We start from the raw sequence: 21329 nt of genomic DNA, 5'->3' as shown, positions 1-21329 counted from the left end.
ATAACGTGGATCTAAGGTGGATGTAGCGTGACATTAAATTTGTGTGAGACATCAATAAAAATCTGACTCCACTTCTCCACCTCGTCGTCTGCATCGCCACTTCCCAGTGTCTTCCAAAATGTGCGCACGCATGACTCAGAGTTTGCTTACAGGTGCGCACATTCTCCTGCCAAGTTTATTTTTATAAATCACAACCTTTGCGTAGTAAGTGCCGTATGCCACTTTCAAGCCCCATTTTGTGCGTAAGCAAGCTTTATAAATGAGGCCCCTGAACAATAAGATATATATATGTACATATATATATGTATATCAGTGTTTCCCACAGGATTTTTGGAGACTACATCCAACCCTGTAGGGGGGTCCGGAGGCATGCTCCCCCGGGAGAAAATTTTGTATCTATTTTATTTAAAGGCATCAATCTGGGGAATTCTGAGAGCCAAGTTATGATGGCAGAATATGCCTAGATTTCAACATATTTGTGCTTTTTATATGTGAAAAATGTTCTATTTTTACTGATAAAAAACACTAGTGATATGTTATGTTGAAGGGTTACACTTAAAATACGGCTTAGGATTAGTGGTTTAACATTTCAGTAATCGAAAGAAAAATGACTAACGTACTAATGGAGGGCTATTTTATTATTTTAAATCATGTGCAGACAAAATATTCTTTTAAAACTCTCACTCACAAACACAGTTACAGATACGCAAAACAATACAAAATACGAAAAGAAAAGAAAAGGTAAGACTTAAATTAATTACACACAAACAGACACAAATTACTGCCCCCCGCCGAGCCGTGGCCTAGAAGCGGCTCGGCGCTCTGCTCCGCTAAAAACAGGTGTCGGGTCTATTTCTGATAGACGCCGCGTGACGGCACGTCAATTTGCACAGACCAGATGAGTCAAACAGGAAGTCCGATGCAGAAAAGACGAGAGTATCTGGTCAGTTTTCACAATAAAACACCCATGAAAACTCCAGATCGTATTTCACATGGCTACATCAACATGATGTGACATGCAACTACCATGAGCCAAATGAGAACGAGTAAGTTTTCAGAGCTTACTTCAATGGTGCTGTGTGTTGCAGTGCAGGTTAAGAGTTGTCTTAGATACAGCCACACAATTCTCTACTGATGTTTTCAATGGGTGCGCCGCTTTAAGTGGTCCGACTGGCAACTGGTTGAGACGATTTAGTTCCGCGTTCCACGTTGCCCCTCCGACTCTTCGGCAGGGGGGCCTGCTGGCCCTCCCTGAAAACCGCCATTGGCAGAGAGAGCAACAGGAGGAGAACCTGTCACGGGGACGGTCCTTCAGCACTGCATCGAACAGCAGCAACAGCTGATTGTCACCAATCAACAGCCAAACAAGACAGTTGGTCAGTTGATACAGAGTGACCCTTTAAAACCAAATTGTGTGACCAGCTTTATCTATTTTTGTCTCCTCAGGATGATGAGCACATTGTGTTGGAGCCAGGAGATTTATTCCCCCCTTTCTCGCCTCCTCCTTCGCCACGGGCCAATGAGAAGAGAGGACCCCAGAGCCCCCAGCAGCACCGTCTCTTCAGAGTGGTACGGACTCCAGTCCTGGACATTGTCCGGTAGGGAAAAAATATAAGATATTTGCTTATGTCTCAGAGTCTGTAATTTGAACTGATGTGATTCTAGTCAGGGGCCTATCATCGATATGAGATGATGTCATATGCCCATTAGACACATCAGCTACAGTTACAATTTATTTTTCTTTTTTTGCTTTAGGCCACAGAAAAGCAACAACACATAAATAGCTGTAAATAACTGTAACCGTTTAAGTGGTCGAAAGCAAAAACATGACTTAACAACAAGATCATTGAACAAAAGTATTAAATTCAGCCCCATACTTACTGTCAAGGTTCATGAAACACAAAACAGTTGTTTCTTGCTCGTCAACATTTTTAGCCTAAGCACTTTTACGTTGTGCAAATTAGCATAGCGGCTAGCGGACTTTTCCTCTACTAAACTTAACAAATGACATCTATTATTTATACTGTTCTTACTCATCATTGGTTTAAGTTATTGCATCTGTCGACAGAACAGCATGGTTAAATTTCAGCCTACATGCACGTTTTTTTTCAGCCTAATATTGTTGAAACAGAGGAGATAATGTTACTGTAGAACAAGTTAGCGGAGTGAGATGCCCGGCAAAGTTTGTCTTCTTTCATGAGTTTTTTGTCTTGTAACAGTATTGTTTGAATATGGCATGTGTTTTGTCTGTTGACCTGTCTTTTCTCCAAGATTCAAATTATTTCCACACCACTGACTTATTCCCAAAAGGGGAGCAAATATCCTTGTTGTCTTTTTCTTGGCTGCGTGTCATTATCCGCCTGCTGCTGTTTGATGGTGACACAGACGTGCCATAGGAATTTCAAAATAAAGGCATATTTTAAAGATGATGATATTGGGGCGTCGGTAGCTTAGTGGATAGTGCTGGCGCCCAATTTATAGAGGCGATGCCCCACTGCAGCGGTCGCAAGTTCGACTCTGGCTTGCAACCCTTTGCTGCATGTCGCCCCCCCCCCCACTCTCTCTCCCCATTTCACACTGTCCTGTCTATTAAAGGCAAAAAGCCCCAAAAAATAAACTAAAAAAAAAAAAAAGTGTAACACAATAAATCAATTTCTTTATTATGTCATTTAGGGCCTGTTTATACGGTTCCGTATATTTCTGAAAACGGGTATTTATCCTTGCGTTTGCACCTATCATTTACACGTAACCAGCGTTTTTCTCGATGAAAGCGGAGATTTTCAAAAACAGCTTCCAAAGTGAAAGTTTATTAAAATATCCCTTTCTGTGGAGACGTGTTAACAGGATAGACGGAGATTTTGGAAAACAATGACCATTAGGCGCCCGGTGACCACAACAACAATGGCGGATATATGCCGGGTTGTTTACGTTTTGTTAGCACTTTTGGGACTACTTACAAGCTTACAAATGAACCTAGCACTGCTGCATCAACATCACTGCTACATCTGTGAACAAAGACGTCTGCGGTGCCCAATATTAGTAAGTGTATAGCAGCTAACTATGCTACATAAGGTTAAAATGTAGTTTATCATTGTTTTTATCACTAGCGCCAAGAGGAAAACAAATCACTGTGCATGCTCAGAACATTCTCCTATGGTGTTTGACATATGGCGTATCGCCACCTACTGGCCTGGCATGCTAATTGCAGCAAAAAGCTGCTGTTTTTGCGTTTTCGTGTAAACAGGGATATCGTTTTCACAACTGATTATGTAAACCCAGAATTATTTTTTTTTACTGGATAAATAAAAATCTGTTTTTATTTGTATCGGTGTCCGTGTAAACAAGGCCTTAAACATACTGAGTGATCATTGAATCAGTACATCGACCTAGACTGATGGATCGTTACACCCCTGGTATTTAACCTAAATAAAGATAATGTTTTTGTCCCTTCTTTTTTCCCCAACAGGAATAGTTTGGAGATGGCGTTGGCTCGACCAATCACGGTTCTAGATAATGAGAGGTTTACAGTACAGTCCGTTATCACCAAGCTAGTCTGTCCTATCGTTCTGGTGAGTAGTTAACATCGAGTTTCTAAATTATCTCCTCAGTATATTCAAAAACACTTATTCTGTGCTTTAAACAGCCCAAATGATCTTTTCCTCACCAGTGTCTTAATGATCTCTCCCTATAGGTGGCATTCCTGCTAGTAAACACAATCCGCTATTTTTGTGATGCACCCAGCCTCACCCCTACCTGCTACAATTTCTTTCAACTTCAGGTACAGTCATGCAAAACTATAAATGTGTAACTAACAAAAACTGCAGTGTGTACAGTATTTTGCCATCACCAGCTGATATTTGAAGTGTAATCAGTTGAGAAGCACACGAAATACTTAATTTTCATTTCTAAGTCAAACTCTTTCACTATATGTTGATAATACACATACTGAATTACACATTAACTGATATGGTTCAGAGAGATGATAAATGAAATCGAGATGACTGGACAGTGATGTCAAGTGTGTGAAATTGTGTTTGCAGGTGATGGGTGTCCTGCCCATCTTGCCCTTGCTCTTCCCTGTTATGTGGGTGCTGTTGAATGCCTTCGGAGAGGCCAGGGTCCTTGCTGAGTTCAGCCGCGCGTCGCCAGCTGGTCTGGTGAGGGACGCACACTCTCAAACACACACAGTTGTACATTTCTAATGTGCGCTGGCAGAAAAGACTGCTTAAGTTACTAACATGGAGGATTGTGTGTTCTAACTAATGATAATGTTTTAACTAATATCCACACACACACACACACACACACACACACACACACACACACACACACACACACACACACACACACACACACACACACACACTCTCACGGGTTAGACTCTTATCTTGGTTTAATTTTACAAGGTCAGTATCAATAGTAGAGTACTCCTGCCTGTGATATGTTGCTAAACAGCATGATAATGAATTACATATTAAACAATGAATTTATAAATGTTATACAGGCAGTCTATGGAAAGGCCTTAATCTGCACAGTATGTCCACTGGCTGTGTTTGAGCAGCATCTAGGCTCAGACTCAGAGCTTTATTAACAGTGGAGCATTTGCAGTAGCTAGCTTTTGCCTGGTTTGTTGTCTTGCGTTTGAAGCTTTATTTCTCTTATTGTGAATAGGAAGGGCAGAAATCAGTGGAGATAATTTGACTATATACATTTAAACAGTAGTTGTACTGCCATTACAAGTGATGCTTAACCAATAGTTCATTCTTTAACCAAATCCAGTGTTTGTATATAATCTCACTCAGCATTAAATACTCAAACAGACTGCAAGTGTCTTTGGGATGTCAGAATGGGATGCTCAAGCACAGAGACACTAGAACAGAATTTCTTTGATGTCATCTAAATGTTTACTGACTTCACTTTATGCTGTTTCAGAGGTTTTTACATGTTAGCTTTTGGCATCTGCTATTAAGAAATAGTGAAAGTGATCTTGAAACCAGTATCAGTCTAACCCTAACACACACACACACACTCACACACAGAGGAGACACAGCAAAGGCCTCCCTCTGTGTTTTAACTAGACTCTTCTCTTACCCCAGCTTGCTAAGTTCTCTGAGGACACACTAAGCAGCTACACCGAAGTGGTTTCCTCCCAGGTATAATCTCTCGCTGTCTCGCTCTCCCCTCTTCCACTCGCTTGGCTCCCAACTCCACCTGAACCCGCCTGCCTTCACTCGCTTGCTGTCCTCGCCCTTTTTGCAACTCCCTCTCTGGAACCCCCCGTACACAGCTCTCGCTACCCTCCACCTCCACTCCCTCACCCTCAATCTCCATCACATCTTTGATTTCTTTACCATGGAAATCTTCATGGACATCTTCTGATCAGATCACCTCTCTGATTCTCCATGCATTCTCTACTTTTTTCTTTTCTTTCTTTTTTTTTTTTTTGGCTTACTATGAGCATTTTGCTTTGCGTTCTGTTTTTTATTCATCTGGCACGACATGTTATTTTCTCTCCTTTGACTCTTTGGTTTTGGTCACTCTTCATCTGTGGATTATCAGTCAACACGTCTTGACCGAGCACCTCTGGATGTAAGTTTATGCTCCAGTCATCTTTGACTTGTTATCTCAACAGTCAATCCTGTGTCTTTAAGATCATTTTCTCACCTCATGGATACAACTTCGATTCTCACGTCCTCTCACAGTTCCTGACCAAACCCAATCATCGTTTTCCATCGTTGCAGGGCTTAGTGCTCAAAGGGGAACAAGCAAATCAGCAGTCATCAGTAGATCATCACAGATCAGTGTTTTGTCTCTTGCTTTGGCACTACTCCAAAATACATAGCAAGTGTTAGTTATAGGGGAGAGAAGATCCTGAGAGGGACTTTCACTTGAATCTGTGCCTGATCTTCCACCTCTGCTTGTCTGCCTGCACTGCATGACTGGAAATCAGCCCCAGTATGGCCCTGTGCTGGTAAAATTTCAGGGTTTCCTCTTCTTGTGTCCCTTCCTTATCTGCTTTGGAATTATAATGAAAATATTATTGACTTGGTCAGAGCATCAAATGCTGATTGAAATCTGTATTTGGCAGATCAGTTCATAATATACGTCACTGCTCTGGCTGTTAGCCTTTGAAGATGCTAGTATTGTGAATGCAATTGGTTTGAACGCTATTGTCCCTGCTGGACACTGACTGGACTGAGACAATCACATCCAACATGCTCCTTATTGGTGCCTGTTGCAATACTCTACACATGAGTGTGCAACATTTTTCTCCAAAGTCTGGATGTTTAGTCAAGACCATTACTAGAAGAAATAACAGGAAAGTTGACAATGTACTGTTTCTGCAAGCCATGGATACATTTGGACGTTATTATGTAGCAGATACAGAAATTTAACATTAAACAACGTTGTAGTTAACGTGTGCTTAGGTTTAACGCTATATTTAATGGCCATCCAGGGTAAATATAAATCAGTTGTCTAGAAATTATAACTTCAAATCTCAACTCATTGAGCCTGTACACCTGGTACTAATGTGCGTTTTGGTGATCAGAACACAAGTGGAAAGCTGACATTCATCACTGTTCACACCTGTGTTAATCACACATGATACGTGTCTACGTCACTTTTGCGAGAAAGTCCAAGGGCCCCACACACAATTATTACGTCCACACTCTTGTGAGCTGCTTGTTAGCATTCTCGCTAGTCACGTTAGCAGTTGTGTTGATACAGAGACATTGCTGTCAACATGTCTCCCTCCATAGGGCGAATTGATGGACGGTCACGCAACACTTCGTCTCACGTGTTGTAAAATGGGCAAGTTACAGAGCGTTACCTGTCACCAAAGCCAGAGTGGCTATAGCTGTGGCTGGAGCAGCTACGTGACCCATCCACCATATCCACACGTCAGTCCACGATCAGCCCCCTTAGCCTCTTGATCTGAAAGTGGAAGCCCGAAATAAAATGCTTAGATAGCATTTAGCTAGCTATGAAGTTTTAGATTAAAAGAGAGTTGGTTAAAGTTAGGGTTAAGGTAAGGGTTACATCTCGTTACTTATAAGGTGAATCCTGTCTTCGTGTATTATGAATTATGAAATGGATTATTGCTATGTTTAGCTTAATATTTGTTAATAATCTTATATACAACTTATTATATTATAATACTTACTATATTATAATAAGTTGTAGCAGGGCGTGTCGTGTAGGCTTCAAAAGGAATGCACCCGCAGCTCTAAATGTCTCTCAAAACAACCACTACATCCTGCATTGATGACGCAGTCCTTGTCGGGCACGTTTGAGGACACATTAGCGTACACTACAAAAGATTAGTTGTCAAATATGTCCTAGACCACCTCAGCAAGTGGTTGGATCTTGGTGGTTGTTTACACTTGTAGTCAGCGCTGTCCAATTGTGGTTGGATAACCATAGAGGCATGTTAACACCAGGTGTAAACTGGGTCATTGTCATCATAATCAGACAATTTTCAATACCAAAGCAATCAAGGTGATTGATGTTTTTATATCTGTATTAAATGTGCAAACAGGAACCATTCGATACAGGTAGAAGCTTTGTGTTACATACCTAATGTACATGTTACTTTAGTTTACCAGCCCTCGGCTAGAGAGTGGAAAAAATTCATTCTGTGTGATAAAGAGAGGAGGCAAGGAAGGGCAGGTTGTGATTGTTTCCAGTTTATCCCTCGCTCAAGCAGTCATCATGGATTCCATCTAAAAGACTCAAAATCTGCATGGATGTGTTGGAGCACTCACAGAATGCTGCAGCTTGCACTAGGCTTCACCTCCTCGCCTTGTGCTGCTAGCACTGTAGTATAGAATCTTTGTCCTTTATCTTTCCGTGCAGCCCAATCACACAGCTGATTAAGGCTTGTATAGCTGGTTTGGGGCTTTTAGGCTGAGCTGTTTACTCAGTTTGCTTCTGTCCTGCTACTTTTTTAAATTGTCCATTTTAATAACTGAATCACTATATTTATGACAATCATTTTACTCATATACTTTGAATTTCATTTCAATAAGCTATATGTGCCCACATTTTTGTACTCTGGTATGCAGTAGAATGCAGTTTTCTAACTTAATTCAACATTTGTGTGCAGGAGTTGCTGCGTTGTGTGTGGAGACACCTGATTGGCGTCCTGAAGGGAGAGTCTCAGACACTCTGTTATACTTCCAGCCTTTTACACACTCTGGGATCTGTCACTGTGAGTATTATGGGGAAGATATAGGGAAGAGATCTTATTGCAATTTTTAATTGTGATTATGTCCTGTAATTTTAAATCCAGATCCACACTGAATATCTACATAGTACCTTTCACATCAACAGAAAACAGATGTTGTTTTCACATGAAGACAATCTGAAAATGATGCAAAGGGGTTTTGTGGCTCAAAATAAAGCTGCTTACTCACTGGGACAACCGGAGAGCGTGGCCACCATGTGTCTACAGCAACATTGTCTAGCCACCGGGACAGCGTTACCAGCTGGAATTGTGAATAAGTGACACTGCTAGCCAGCTCCCACCTGACCCAGCTGGTGCAGTGCAGAGTGGTAGAGACTAATGTTAACTAACCAGTGGAGACCAGAGGGTGGACAGTGAGCACTATGTCCCCTAACACTGCTAACTAGCTGTCTGTCAACAAAGCCAACAGAAAATAAAATTAAGGCAACACATTACCACACAAAACATTAAAATTTCACTACCTTGTAATGGATGGTGCTTCAAGTTGTGGCGCTAAAGTTCACTGAGTCAGTGGAGCACCGTACAAAAAAAGGCCTCTTATATTTGACCTCATTTTGTGTGTTTTTCTTAAAAAATTACTGGTTAGTTACCAGTCAAAGATTGTCGAGATTTTGAAAGTGAAATCAACTGAAAATGACATCCCTAATAAATACTATTTTAAACAAGTATATTGACATTAAGAAATTACCTCTCACCATAAAAGTTAGCATTGTTAGTGGCGGAGTCCGCCATTCCAGCGCTGGATTCAAATTGCAATCACACACACAAGGAATAAACAGGAAACAATGCAGCATGTAATCCAACATTACTGTTTATAATTTATGTTACTGATATCAGCCTCACTGTTAACTGTTGACTCTCCTACAGTGGTATCAGTACTGTTAATGCACTCAAAACATTTACTGCTGCTAGTTGACATTAAGTTTTCAGCTGGCTCAACATTGGGGTGTCTTTTATTGTGAAGCAGTCACAGGAAATGTGATGTTTTTGTCACAAGTGTTACTGTTGACCATTGTTGTGATTGTTGAACAAAAATGCATCCATTAAATATTGCAGTAATGGAGTAATGGGGTCAGTGAGGAGGAGCCACAGTGAGCTGTTGGATACTGCACACCTCCCAACTCTTCATCAAACAAACCATCTCCTTTTACTGAGCTGTGTTGTTAACTGCTGCACCCTGTGTGGAGAACTACACACAGGGTGCAGCATGAAATGGGGTGGAGGTTGCAGTTATTTTTGACTGACTTAAAACAATGTCTGTCTGACTGCAGTAGCTTTTCAATGACAAACAATTAATATACTTACATACATGCACTTAGGAACTATATTATGTGTGTAGGTTGTAAATCTTCTGTGTGTATGTATTTTAGGTGCTGTGTTGTGTGGACAAGCAGGGGATCCTGTCGTGGCCTAACCCCAGTCCAGAGACTGTGCTGTTCTTCAGTGGACGGGTGGAGCCACCTCACAACAGCCAGGATGATCTCAGAGACGACCTGTCGGTCAGCTCCTACTGCCGGGTGGAGACAGATGATGACAGGGATGAGGTGTGTGTGTGCGTGTGTGTTTTCTCAGGCTGCTTTTAGCCTTACTAGCAGCCTGGCGGTGGGGATTGTAAATCAATTTTGAAAAATACAGAGAGCGGTACGGCATGTGATCTGTTATTTTAAGTAGAAACTGACTATAGGCATCAGGAATTGATCAGCTGATAATACACAACGTTGTATCCATCCCTGACAGGCCCAGGAGGCGGAGGCTCTGCTCTGTCTACCAGCAGAGCCCCAGGTGGGGGATGGGCCTGAACCCAGTGAGACATCACATGACACTGCTCGCTCATCTGACACATTTCGGGCGCGGCGCGCCTGCCAGCCTGCACACACTCGCACCAAACACCACTCTGGATCCAACGTGAGCTTCAGCCATGACACTGAGGGAGGCGAGGATGACCAGGCCCAGGTAATACCTAGAAATGAAACGTCTTGACTGTATCAGATAGTTAAGAAACAAGTGACAGTTTTGTTTGAAGTCATGATTTCTGCTGTGCTGTGATGTTTTAGGTCCTATCATTTCTGTCTCATATGTCTCCAGGACTTTGCAATGGGCTGCCCAGAGGCGGAGGCTGATGACTTTGTGTGTGACTACCACCTGGAGATGCTGAGCCTGTCGCAGGACCAGCAGAACCCCGCCAGCATCCAGTTTGACGACCTCTCCTGGCAATGCCACCTGCCGTCCCTCAAGCCGCTGGGCCTCAACATCATGCTGAACCTCTGCAACGCCAGTGTCACCCAGCAGCTCTGCCGCTTCTCTGACCACTTGTCCAACCTGGCTCTGCAGGAGAGCCACGGCACCGTGCTGCCCGTCTACGTCCCCTGGGGGCTCTGCGAGCTCTCCAGACTCATAGGTGAGTGTGGAATGATGCTGCTTTCAGTGCTGCTTTCACATCTAGCCAGTTTAAAGCAAGTTTTTTTTTTTTTTTTTTAATACCATGGCCTGGTTTGCCCCATAGTTTGAATTTTTCTTAGGTCCTACGAGGACACAGCAATCAGGCCGATGTTATTCAGACGGTCTGGCACTGTGATTTCAGCTCTGAAGTTTTCTTCAGAGGGAAAATCTAATCTGAGTGTCAACCCACGCAACATGAATTATGGATAAGTTTCATCTGAGAAGAAAGTCCCATCCCTAGAGTAAATGTCTGAGCACTGTGAACAAAGATCTACCACTCGCATGGCTTTAATGATAAAGTAAAGCCACAACTTGCTGCAGTGTTGCATTATTGTACTGGAATGGGGGTATTTCACCTGACAGAACTGCGAGTCACTTTGGAGCAGAAATTTCCTTTGCTGGTCCAAACTGTCACTGTTACAGTTGTGTTGATTGTGTGAATCCACAGATATTATAGGTTTATCTGCAATTTTCTGTAGTGATCCCACTAATGTTTCTTATTAACGTGTCCTGAAGTAGCAGATCACATAACCTGGTTAAGCTACAGTATGTTTGAGACTGAGAACATGACAAATACTGATATACTGAATATCTTGTAAAACAATTTGATTCTGCCGGCAAATATTTACACAAATGTAGATCTCCTCCTGTTTTGGAAGTACAGAAAAAATTAAAGCAATTGTAATATAAGACAGTTTTATGTCCTGTTTTCATATTTCATTTTGATTAATTTACTTCCTAATTTAAATTATTTGCTTTTATCAGTAGCCTATATTTGGCACCGCAGCTAGTGTTACAGCATGCACAGTCTTCTGTCGTTATTTAGGTGTTTTCTATTTTCTCTTTACTTTAAGAGGCACACATGAGTGAGAAAACAGCTTGAGCTAACTTTACAGACCGATGTTACAGTCTGTGACTTCTGTTACATTCTGTAAATTGTTCCAGTTACATTCCTCGCCCCACACTGATGCAAAAATACATTTTCCAGTAATTATCTACACTGCATATGACTCCAATGATGAAATAAATCCATGTCATGATCATTTAAGTTTAAAGTCAAGTACTTAAGAAAAAATACTGATTCCACAGTTCAGGTTGAAGATTGCTATGACATATAGTGATTAAATTAATTAATGTGCCACAGCAATCCTACTGAAATTGAGGTCCATGACTTTCTGATCAGGTATCTGACACAGAGGGCCTATTATTACTATCAATATTATCATAACACAACAGTGACGTGGAAATTTGACAAATTTAAAATATGCAGCTATTGTCATTGTTTTTAAGAAAGATGATTGAATAAAATATGTAAATATTTATGAGGCAAGTTTTTTTATATTTATTTTAGGGTAAATTAATTGTTATATTAATTAAGTAATAACAAAATAATGTTTAGAACAATATAAAATAATGATTAGTCATTAGATTAGTCAACTAATTGAAAAAAATAAAAGTTAAATAAATTGATAAATTAAAAATCGTTACAGGTACCTGCAGCAACCATATGCAGCAACTGCAGATACAAATGACAGAAATCAGAGTAATCAGAGTTATCAATTACAGAGTCAGGGTTTTGTTGAGAGCTGAAGATGGGACGGAAATTGAGAGAGGTAGACGCCTTGTAATTGTCTATGTAGGAAAAAAAATTTTTTTCCCTCTTTAAATTTGATGGTTTGTGTGCAGAAAACTGATTTTTCCACACCGGATCAAATTATTTGTTAAAATCTTTCAGATAACAGCTCTTGTCTTTTCTGTGTGTGTATCAGGGTTCACTCCTGGTGCGAGGGAGCTGTTTAAACAGGAGAACCACTTGGCTCTGTACCAGCTGCCATCAGGAGAGAAGACTAAGGAGTTCACTTCCCGCCGCCTTCATTACTTCACCAAACGCCAGCCTCCCATCTCCCACCTCATCTCCCTGTTCGTACGAGACTCTTCCTCCAGTGAGTCCACACACACTTCAGTCTACACATGTCATGCTGGATTGTACTTCTTCCAGTCCAAAGGTGCAGCTGCAGGCTACCAGTAAGCTACGCTGTGTCATCTTTCAAGTGTCAGTTTGAAAGATGAAAATCTTTAGAATGGCTGCAGCCAAGTCTTACAATGGTCGGAAAAATACTGCTATTTATTCTGGCTTCATGATGACTTAAATATTGATGACACTCTTATGAAAACACGCATATAAAAACAACGGGCAGTGTCGAGGTCAGGAAATTGATCGTGTCCATATATCATACAATAAGTCGATAATGTAATCGTCATGAAAGAATGTCCCTTTTTCTTCTGACTTGTTTTAAAGCCAGTCTTATTCACACTGACCTTTCTGTTGCAGATAACGTCCAGATGCTGTCACACGGCTCGGCCGACCTCATCCTGGAGGCCTGCACTGACTTCTGGGATGGAACTGACATCTATCCCCTCTCAGGCTCAGACAGGTGCAGTGTCTCACACTCATCATTTTCACTTTCACTGCTTTAAATCTTCACTCAAACATGAAGTGTCAAAGAAATCACAATATGAACTTCTTGTCGATATCATCCATGTTACTAGCATTCTATCCATTTGTAACTCTTGTTTTTTTTTTCACCCGTCCCTTCTCCTGTTACAGAAAGAAGGTTCTGGACTTCTACCAGCGTGCCTGTCTGTCAGGTTACTGCTCAGCATTTGCCTACAAGCCAATGCAAGTATCTCTGTCCAGCCAGCTGAATGGGAAGTGTGTGGAGCTGGCCCCTGGTCCCTGCCTCTTCTCTGGAGTGGAGCTGCCCTCCACCACCCCCATCAAACACAACTCGTGCAGGAACAGCTGGAGCTCTGACGGTATGAGTTTCTGACAGAGCGACGTATAGTTACAGTGATGATGTAACTTATATAATTTACATTCATCTTTTCCTGTCATTGCCTGTCCCCGTCATGTCTCCAGAGGGTATAGGTGAGGGTGTGGAGCGCGAGGACTGTGTTCAGGCCCTCAGTGGGCAGATCTTCATGGGCATGGTGTCCTCCCAGTTCCAGGCGAGGCTGGACACAGTCCGGCTCATAGATGCCCTCGTCACGGCTTGTATCCGGTTTGTTTACTTTTCCATGGAGGATGAGCTCCGCAGCAAGGTAAACACACATGAGCTCATATGAACTTTGGATAGTATCTAGGTGCTTAGTTTGGCCACAGTGATCTCAGTATGACACGCTGTCCTCAGGGCATGAAAAGGGCCTCTAAAGGGCCGTACACATGCACAAGAGTATCACCCAGTGCTTGACCTTGTGTATTTTAGGCGGTTAAAGACACAGAAGAGATTTGGAAAAGGACAGATAGGTTGGCTGCTGACATATTTTTAAGTAAATTTCTACAGTAAAGAGAGACAAATGTTAGGTCGGCACCACAGTCTGTAGTCATTAATAAATATATAGATTACGTTATTTACCCCAGAAGAAGAGGGGACACACACCCGGCATTGCAGGAGAAATGTTTACTAATATTCTCGTCATCCTCGGTCCCTGCTTCTAGCCTCAATGTTGTTTTGCCTTGTACATAAAATTTAAGATCATGAATTCATCCTTCCATCACACACTGTAGTCCTGGCTGTCAGCTTCTTGAAGCATATTGCCTGAGGCCCAGAAACTAATAAACACTGTGGCACCCAGCTGAACAGAACTGGCATCACCATGTTTCTCTTTGTCAAGCTTGTTCAACCTAGCAACAGTAACTCAGGGGGTGCGGGACTTAGGATCAGTCAATTGTTAGCAGTAGTACTATGTATCATAGTAAAAATGCTAAGATCCCATCCTTAAAAATGAAAAAACAAAACAGTTTTAGGTGAGAAACTTACAACGGCTAAGCTGCTCCACAGACGCAGTGCAAGAATCATTGGTAGTACATATTAAGACACAAGGGAATGAAAATATGTACATGTAGAAAGTGTATACAAACAATAAGATACATGCTTTGGAAAATCTGTACAAAATGTCCCAAGCAGCAGGATACAGTGCATCAGAAAGAGTGAGAGAACTTGTTTATGTGGCTCCTTCTGTGTCTGTGCAGGTTTTCGCAGAGAAGATGGGTTTAGAGACAGGCTGGAACTGTCACATCTCTCTGACCCCAAACGGAGACAGTCCCTGTGATGGAGCTCCATCCAGCCCCAGTCAGGGCTCCCTGCATGAAGACCTGAACCAAGGTACCAGACGTGTTTGTACAAACTCCGCTTAAAATTCATTTTATTCCATTTACAACAGGGATGCACTATATGACTCTTCTGCTGACTGCAGGTTCGATTTGCCCTTCAGTGTGGATTTTCAAAGAAGCTGTTTATAGTTTGTCTCAGGACTTAAATGCTTAAAGGGAAGCTCCACTGATTGAACACATTAGAGAGTGTTTAAAGGTGTTAACCCTCCTACAGACCGTGAGATTTTAGCAATTTTATAAGTTTACTGCAAGCCACACTGTGCAACATGGATCTGATAAACCTGGGTATGACATCAAGTTTGATATATGCAGACTGTTCGATGACAGTGCCTTCTGAAACACAGACTACAATGTACGATGTCCGAGCTGCTATCCGTCTGTTTGTTTGGGTGTAGTGCCAGTGTGTCATTTCAAACTGCATTTCTATTGGTTGGTTAGCAGACGTAGGTCAGATAAGCAGTCACACAGTGAGATGGTCATCCCAAATTTCTGACACTGTCAGAATGTTAACCAAGGCTATCTTTGATTGCTGTGACAACAGCGATCCTTGAACCTCTGTCACTGTGACCATGACCAAAGATATCACCCCGTTTCTTTCACATTGGTCATCTTTCATCTGGGAAACCCCAAAATCACACAGTGTACATTGGGCTTCAAGGAGTTTGCTATATGTGAAAAAGACTACATGTTTGAAAGCATAACACACATGAATCGCAGAACCAGCTGTCGACAGTTGAATTGCATTGTGGGTTATGTTGGCAGCAGGTTTTGACAAGGAAGAAGAATGCGTGGAATAAAAAACATCTCTTGTTCTGTATCAATTTTGACTTTCCAGCCTCAACAAGTAATCTCTGTGAAAGCTAGTTCTAAAATAAGGGTTTTTGAGAATATCTCAAACTTCACACCGCTCTCCTCATGTTTGCCACAGATTCTCGGGATGAAGCAGAAGGTCCGCTGCTACCAGAGGAGGAAGCCCACTCTGACCTGGCCAGTTTCCAGCCCACAGACAGCGATGTGCCCAGCTTTCTGGAGGACTGCAACAGGGTAACAGTATCTTTATTGAAACCAGCAAAGCTTCTGCTCACATCTCTCTAAAACACAGTAAGTAACATTATTCCTGAGTTCCCATTTTTCTGTCCCTGCTCTTCCTCAGGCCAAGCTACCTCGTGGTATCCACCAGGTTCGTCCTCATTTGAAGAACATTGATAATGTGCCTCTTTTGGTGCCACTCTTCACTGACTGCACCCCTGACAGTGAGTCTCCTCTCTGTTCATACACCAAGTCATACACCATGTTTCCCTCTGTTGTCTCCATCTGCCCCTCAAGACTGAAGTAGATTCTCATGAGGAAAAGTCATGATAGCAGTGTCAATTAATGAGGCCTATTCATTGGAGAGAAATGATCTGAATGACCGTCTCTTTCCCAGATAAACTCACCGTTTGCTTCATAGTGATATTGACATTAATGGGTTTTTTTTCACAGCCATGTGTGAGATGATAAAGATCATGCAGGAGAACAGGGAGGTTACATGCTGTCTGGGAAGCTCCGCCAATTTCCGCAACAGCCGCCTGTTCCTACAGAGTGACCTCAGGTATACACACAGTAATATAGTACATCCTATCAATTAAAACTCATGATGATATTAATGTTCAATGTGTTAAATTTTTGGAATCCAACTGAAAGCTATATTTCCTTAATTATTTTTAGTGGTATCTAGCCATGCAGATAGTTTGGGTAATTCTTATTCAGGTTTTTGATATATCTGTCTCTGAGATTTTTACCTACCCAATACAGTGGACTGTGTGGCACTCACAGCATCAAAGAATGACAACAGCAGTTTTTTTTTTTTTTTTTTAAAGAATCTTGTTTCCCAGTCTGCCTGGTTTAGATAATCAACAGAACAGGGGGTGTGGGATGAGGGCGTCCATTTAACGCACATAAATTCACAGGTGCAGATCATTACAGAGGAATCTAAATGCCAATTGCCTTATTGGGGAAAAAAAGGAATGAAGAGAAATGGCAAAATGTTAAAAATGTCCAGTGCAGATCCACGCTCCCTCTAGCAAGAGTCCTGGATCCCATTCAGTGTGAATTTTTTTTTACAGATTGAAATGCCAAGAACAAGTATGCTGAGTTTTTCAGGCTTGTAGCTGCAGTCTCACTTCCACTTTGCAGTTTTTGCATTTAGTGGCATCGCTTTATATAATTTGTTAGAGATGTTGTTGAAACTTTAAGTGTCATCTTTTAATACAAAAACAAATTGTACGACTGTGGAGACAAAAAAAAAAAAAGTTTTGCATGTTTTTTTCCTGCAAGAGGTAAGTGAAAAATGTATTCTTGTAACTTGGGTGTACTAACCCCTGAAGGGCAGGTGAGTATAATCCTGATTTGTCCACTTGTGAATTATCCACCTCTTCCCTCCACAGCATCGCTCTGGACCCTCTGTACCCCTCTCAGTGTTCGTGGGAGACGTTCGGCTATGCCACCGGAGGAGGGTTTAACGACAGAGACGCTGAAGGTCTGTCTCCTCTGAGGCTCTCCGGACAGCTCAACAGTCTGGGCTGCTCTGCCACCTTCCACCAGGGAGAGAGCGTCAGCATGGTCAAGCTCATAGAGCAGGTAAGACACACACTGACTCACACAAACTCTATGAGTCAGAGCGGGTAATCAAATGTATTAATGAATCTGCCTTTTGGTGAATCTGTTCCAGGCACGACACACAGTGTACGGCATCCGCAAGTGCTTCCTTTTCCTGCTGCAGTGTCAGCTCAGTCTGGTCATTATCCAGGTGAGAGAGGAGAGGTCATATTGATGTTGACGCTGCCCTCGCCTAGATGTTGATGTAAAAATACTTGTGTCATTTACATACATTTATGGTAATGAATATATAAATGAAGCGCCCTGGTGTATGTCTGCAGTTTTTTGCCTGTCTAGCTCAGCTCCCTCCTCCCATGAACACCACTGACATCCTCTGGCTGTCCTGCTTCAGCTGCCCACTGCTAAGGTACACACACACACACACACACACACACACTGTGCATACTATAAATCTACAAACTAATAACAGTGTTATTTTGCTGTGCCGTACAGGGTGTCATACTAATGGTGTGTTTGTGTTGTGTTCATAGTGTGTCTTTTTTGGGGAAGCCACCAGACAGTTCAGTGATGACAGTTGCCACAGGGAAGAACCTAGATGCAATTCCAAGGAAGGTAGGATCACAAATCAGTCAAACCTTTCACATCTACTGCTCATCTGTAACACATGTTAACCAGTGTATTACACTGGACACACTGTATCGTGATACTGGAAACTTCTTTAAACCAAAAATATTTCAAAATAACACTTTACTAGTAATAATTTAAGTAATGAACAATAGCACAGACAACAAACAGTTGCTCTTTCTGCTCTTTTGAGGCTTTTGATAAAGATAAATAATGTATGCCTGCACTTCCACATCTATTCTACCTCAGTTGCCTTCTTTTGAATGCTGTTAATTATCTTTTCTTTATCTACTCTACAAGTTATTTGCGTTTGAAAAATTAGTTTCTATTGCTAGTAAATTATTTTGATTTATTACAATATAATAATGAATGCATAATCTATCATTGTTGTTATTATATTCCCAAATACATTCTGTTTATGTCTATGTCTCTTAAAATGGTTGTTAATGACCGCCACATTTTTATGCCTCCGCACTAGCAACAGCTGTTGCCAGAGGCATTGTGTTTTCTGCTTGTCTGCCCCTCCATCTGTACGTCCCATTTTAGTGAAGGCGATATCCCAGTATGGTCAACCAACAGCAGCGAAACTGCTGCAATGTAACCACGTCAAGGCATGTCAACTTTAAGTGCTTGTTTTTGCCATTGACAGGCTCAGGTTATTATTTTAAGCCTGTGACAACTTATGGAAAGGATCCCTACAGAGGTCAACCTGCTTGTTAAAGAGTGACATCCTTTTTGTTTAACCAGAAACACCAATTCTACCAGACTCCATTTAAATTAACAGCAATTTTAGCGTGTATACAGCCCATCTGTCTTTGTAAATTAAGGGTTTATTTCAACCAAACAAGAGTCGGTGATTGTTGAAACAGTTGAAAGAAGCTTTTGTGAGTTAAATTTTGTTTCTGTTGACTTTGAATAAGGTGAGTTTTACGGTGATAAAAGTACTGTTTATTTTAATGGAGTCTGGTGGGTTTGGTGATAGCAATTTTGGGGCTGTTTCTGGTTAAACAAAAATGATCTTACTCCTTAACAAAAAGGTCTGTCTCTGTAGGGATGTTTTCAATAATGTTAAATAAACTTAAAATAATAATCTGAACATGACAGTGGCAAAGTTTCAGTAAATATGCAAGAAAGTTATTTTCATTAGATACTAACAATAGCTTTAACGGGACGGTCTAGCAGCAATCGAGCAAAAACGACAGACATTGGGGGCTTCATTGGAAAATCTCAACAAAAACTTCAAATATAAAACATGACATTCTGTTCTGCCCTAATATTAATGAATAAGAAGTTCCTGCCACTGATCTGTATCTTTTACTAAACAGACTGAAGGCTGTAAATCATCATCATGTTATCTGTCCTCTTTGACCAGACCCAGAACTACTTCCTTGGCTGTTTCCTGTTGAAGTTTGGCCTGACAGTGTGTGCCTACCTGCTGGCCTTTGGGTTCACCCTGCAGGAGCTCTGCCTCAGAAGCAGCAACTCCACCTTAGCTGACAACACCACTGTCAACTGCCTTCATATACTCACAGCCAGGTAGGAGAAAGTCTGCAGTCCCCCTGTCAGAAGCCACCAGCTGTTCATTCATAGGTTTGTTTGTTGACAGCTTGTTTGAAGGTATCACTGTTAATTTTAGAATGATTTGATACTGAAAATGAATGATTTCGTACAGCTGACTGAAAGTCACATCTGATTTAAAATACAGATTTTATTCACCTATTTAATCAATAGTTTGTGTGTGTGACTACAGCTCTTCAGCTGACGCTCCTCACTGGTTCAGTGAACTGTCCAATGGCCTGCTGCTGACTCAGAAGGTCATGGCAGGGTTCCTGGTCTTACACACAGGTAGAACCTCACTCTACCATCTGCACAATCAGTGATATTCAAAGTCGCCCGTGTTTTTATCATTATTCACATCAACCCCTTTCTTCTGTTTGTCTTCGATTTCATATTTTTAGTGGTGATCTCCCTCAGCTACGTCCACAGATCTCAGCCTCTGTGGAGAAAGAATCCCATCAGCAACACCTGGTGGTGTCTCACTGTACCTGTTGTGTAAGTCTTCATCTCCTTTGGATAGTTGCTAAGTTATACTCCTGCTCCACAGAATAAAAGTTTGGATGTGCTTATGTTTCATATAATTTAGATTACTACAGCTGTCTCAGTTCCTTTCTTAAATATCCCTTTTACATTTCTCAGCTCATTCAAGGAGCCTAAACCTGTTGTAAACATCTTCCAACTGTGTAAGAAAAACCCAGCTTCTACAGCTGTACTGTGTTGCACATATTTTAATTGCTAAGTCTGCACTCACAGACTAAAGCTGGTTTTATACATTCTGTACACGACATCTTAAGAATGCCCCCCCCCCCCACTTGTTATTTGTAACATTTAGCTATATAAATAAAACTTGACTAATATTTGATGCAAGGGGGTAACACCACCCCTGCTCTAAATTACTACAGCAGGTTTTGATTTGTAGTTATCTTTGATAGATGCCTGTCTGGCTGTTGGGCCACAGGGTGCAGTTACTTTTTTGGGGAGGTACACGCAACAAAGTTCTAGGGATTTTTTTTTTCTCGCAGTCCTAGCTTACAAAGGAGATGAGAATGTTTATGTTGAAATGAAGCAGTGTTGGTTTGCACCGTTTTTATTGACTTGATCTTTAACAATCTGCTACTTCCACCGACTTATAGTGCCATAAAATTGCACATACATAGAGTATATAAAAGATCCTGATTTACCTCTGAGCAGAATAAGCATGTGCAAACAGGTTTTTTAAACATGGGAAAACCCGCTAAAAATAGAATATACACTCCTATCCCAATGGCTGTAGAGAAGAGCTGTGTACATGGCTCTGCAGCAGATGAGTATGCCCTTCTGTTGTTATTTTTACTGTTGTGTAATGCTCAACTTCACGAACAGGCCGGAAAGCAATTCAGAGCAGCGTAGTAGTTGCTATTTTTCGTTATGTGTTGCAGTATTTATTTTAGTGAAATGCACCAAATCAAATAGCCTTACCTTCTTGAGCCTTTCTGTATACATTTCCCTATCAACCCTCACACTGTTCTCTCCTCCAGTCTGCTCAGCCAGGTTGTTCAGGCCACAGTGGATTACCAGTTATGGCGGGACCAGGGCAGCCTCCTGACCTTTAACCTGAGTGACATACCCCTGCTGGCCTGGCTGCTGGCCTCTCTGTCCCCGCTGCTGGTGGTGGTGGTCAACGAAGTAGTGAAGCTACATGAGATACGG

At 41.6% G+C, this 21329-nt stretch overlaps 1 protein-coding gene across 2 annotated transcripts in view; it reads left to right on the top strand.

The window, feature by feature from the left end:
- tmem94 (transmembrane protein 94) overlaps positions 1 to 21329 on the top strand; it is a 51102-nt gene that overhangs the window by 25542 nt on the left and 4231 nt on the right. Inside the window, exons 7-31 of one of the 2 annotated variants that reach the window (XM_050059986.1) lie at positions 1447 to 1598; positions 3467 to 3569; positions 3692 to 3778; positions 4041 to 4157; positions 5097 to 5153; positions 8108 to 8212; positions 9619 to 9792; positions 9986 to 10201; positions 10334 to 10646; positions 12457 to 12630; positions 13020 to 13122; positions 13296 to 13504; positions 13608 to 13789; positions 14721 to 14853; positions 15790 to 15905; positions 16015 to 16114; positions 16344 to 16452; positions 17288 to 17480; positions 17572 to 17649; positions 17780 to 17865; positions 17990 to 18071; positions 19456 to 19619; positions 19834 to 19928; positions 20042 to 20135; positions 21158 to 21328. In XM_050059986.1, coding sequence (XP_049915943.1) covers positions 1447 to 1598; positions 3467 to 3569; positions 3692 to 3778; positions 4041 to 4157; positions 5097 to 5153; positions 8108 to 8212; positions 9619 to 9792; positions 9986 to 10201; positions 10334 to 10646; positions 12457 to 12630; positions 13020 to 13122; positions 13296 to 13504; positions 13608 to 13789; positions 14721 to 14853; positions 15790 to 15905; positions 16015 to 16114; positions 16344 to 16452; positions 17288 to 17480; positions 17572 to 17649; positions 17780 to 17865; positions 17990 to 18071; positions 19456 to 19619; positions 19834 to 19928; positions 20042 to 20135; positions 21158 to 21328 — 3413 coding nt within the window. The remainder of the gene's footprint in view (positions 1 to 1446; positions 1599 to 3466; positions 3570 to 3691; positions 3779 to 4040; positions 4158 to 5096; positions 5154 to 8107; positions 8213 to 9618; positions 9793 to 9985; positions 10202 to 10333; positions 10647 to 12456; positions 12631 to 13019; positions 13123 to 13295; positions 13505 to 13607; positions 13790 to 14720; positions 14854 to 15789; positions 15906 to 16014; positions 16115 to 16343; positions 16453 to 17287; positions 17481 to 17571; positions 17650 to 17779; positions 17866 to 17989; positions 18072 to 19455; positions 19620 to 19833; positions 19929 to 20041; positions 20136 to 21157; position 21329) is intronic. The other variant, XM_050059987.1, reaches the window with a different exon arrangement.

The sequence above is a fragment of the Epinephelus moara genome, chromosome 13 (assembly GCF_006386435.1).
Source record: "Epinephelus moara isolate mb chromosome 13, YSFRI_EMoa_1.0, whole genome shotgun sequence".
In the NCBI taxonomy this organism is placed as follows: Eukaryota; Metazoa; Chordata; class Actinopteri; order Perciformes; family Serranidae; genus Epinephelus; species Epinephelus moara.
This window is presented reverse-complemented; position numbering and strand designations above follow the sequence as displayed.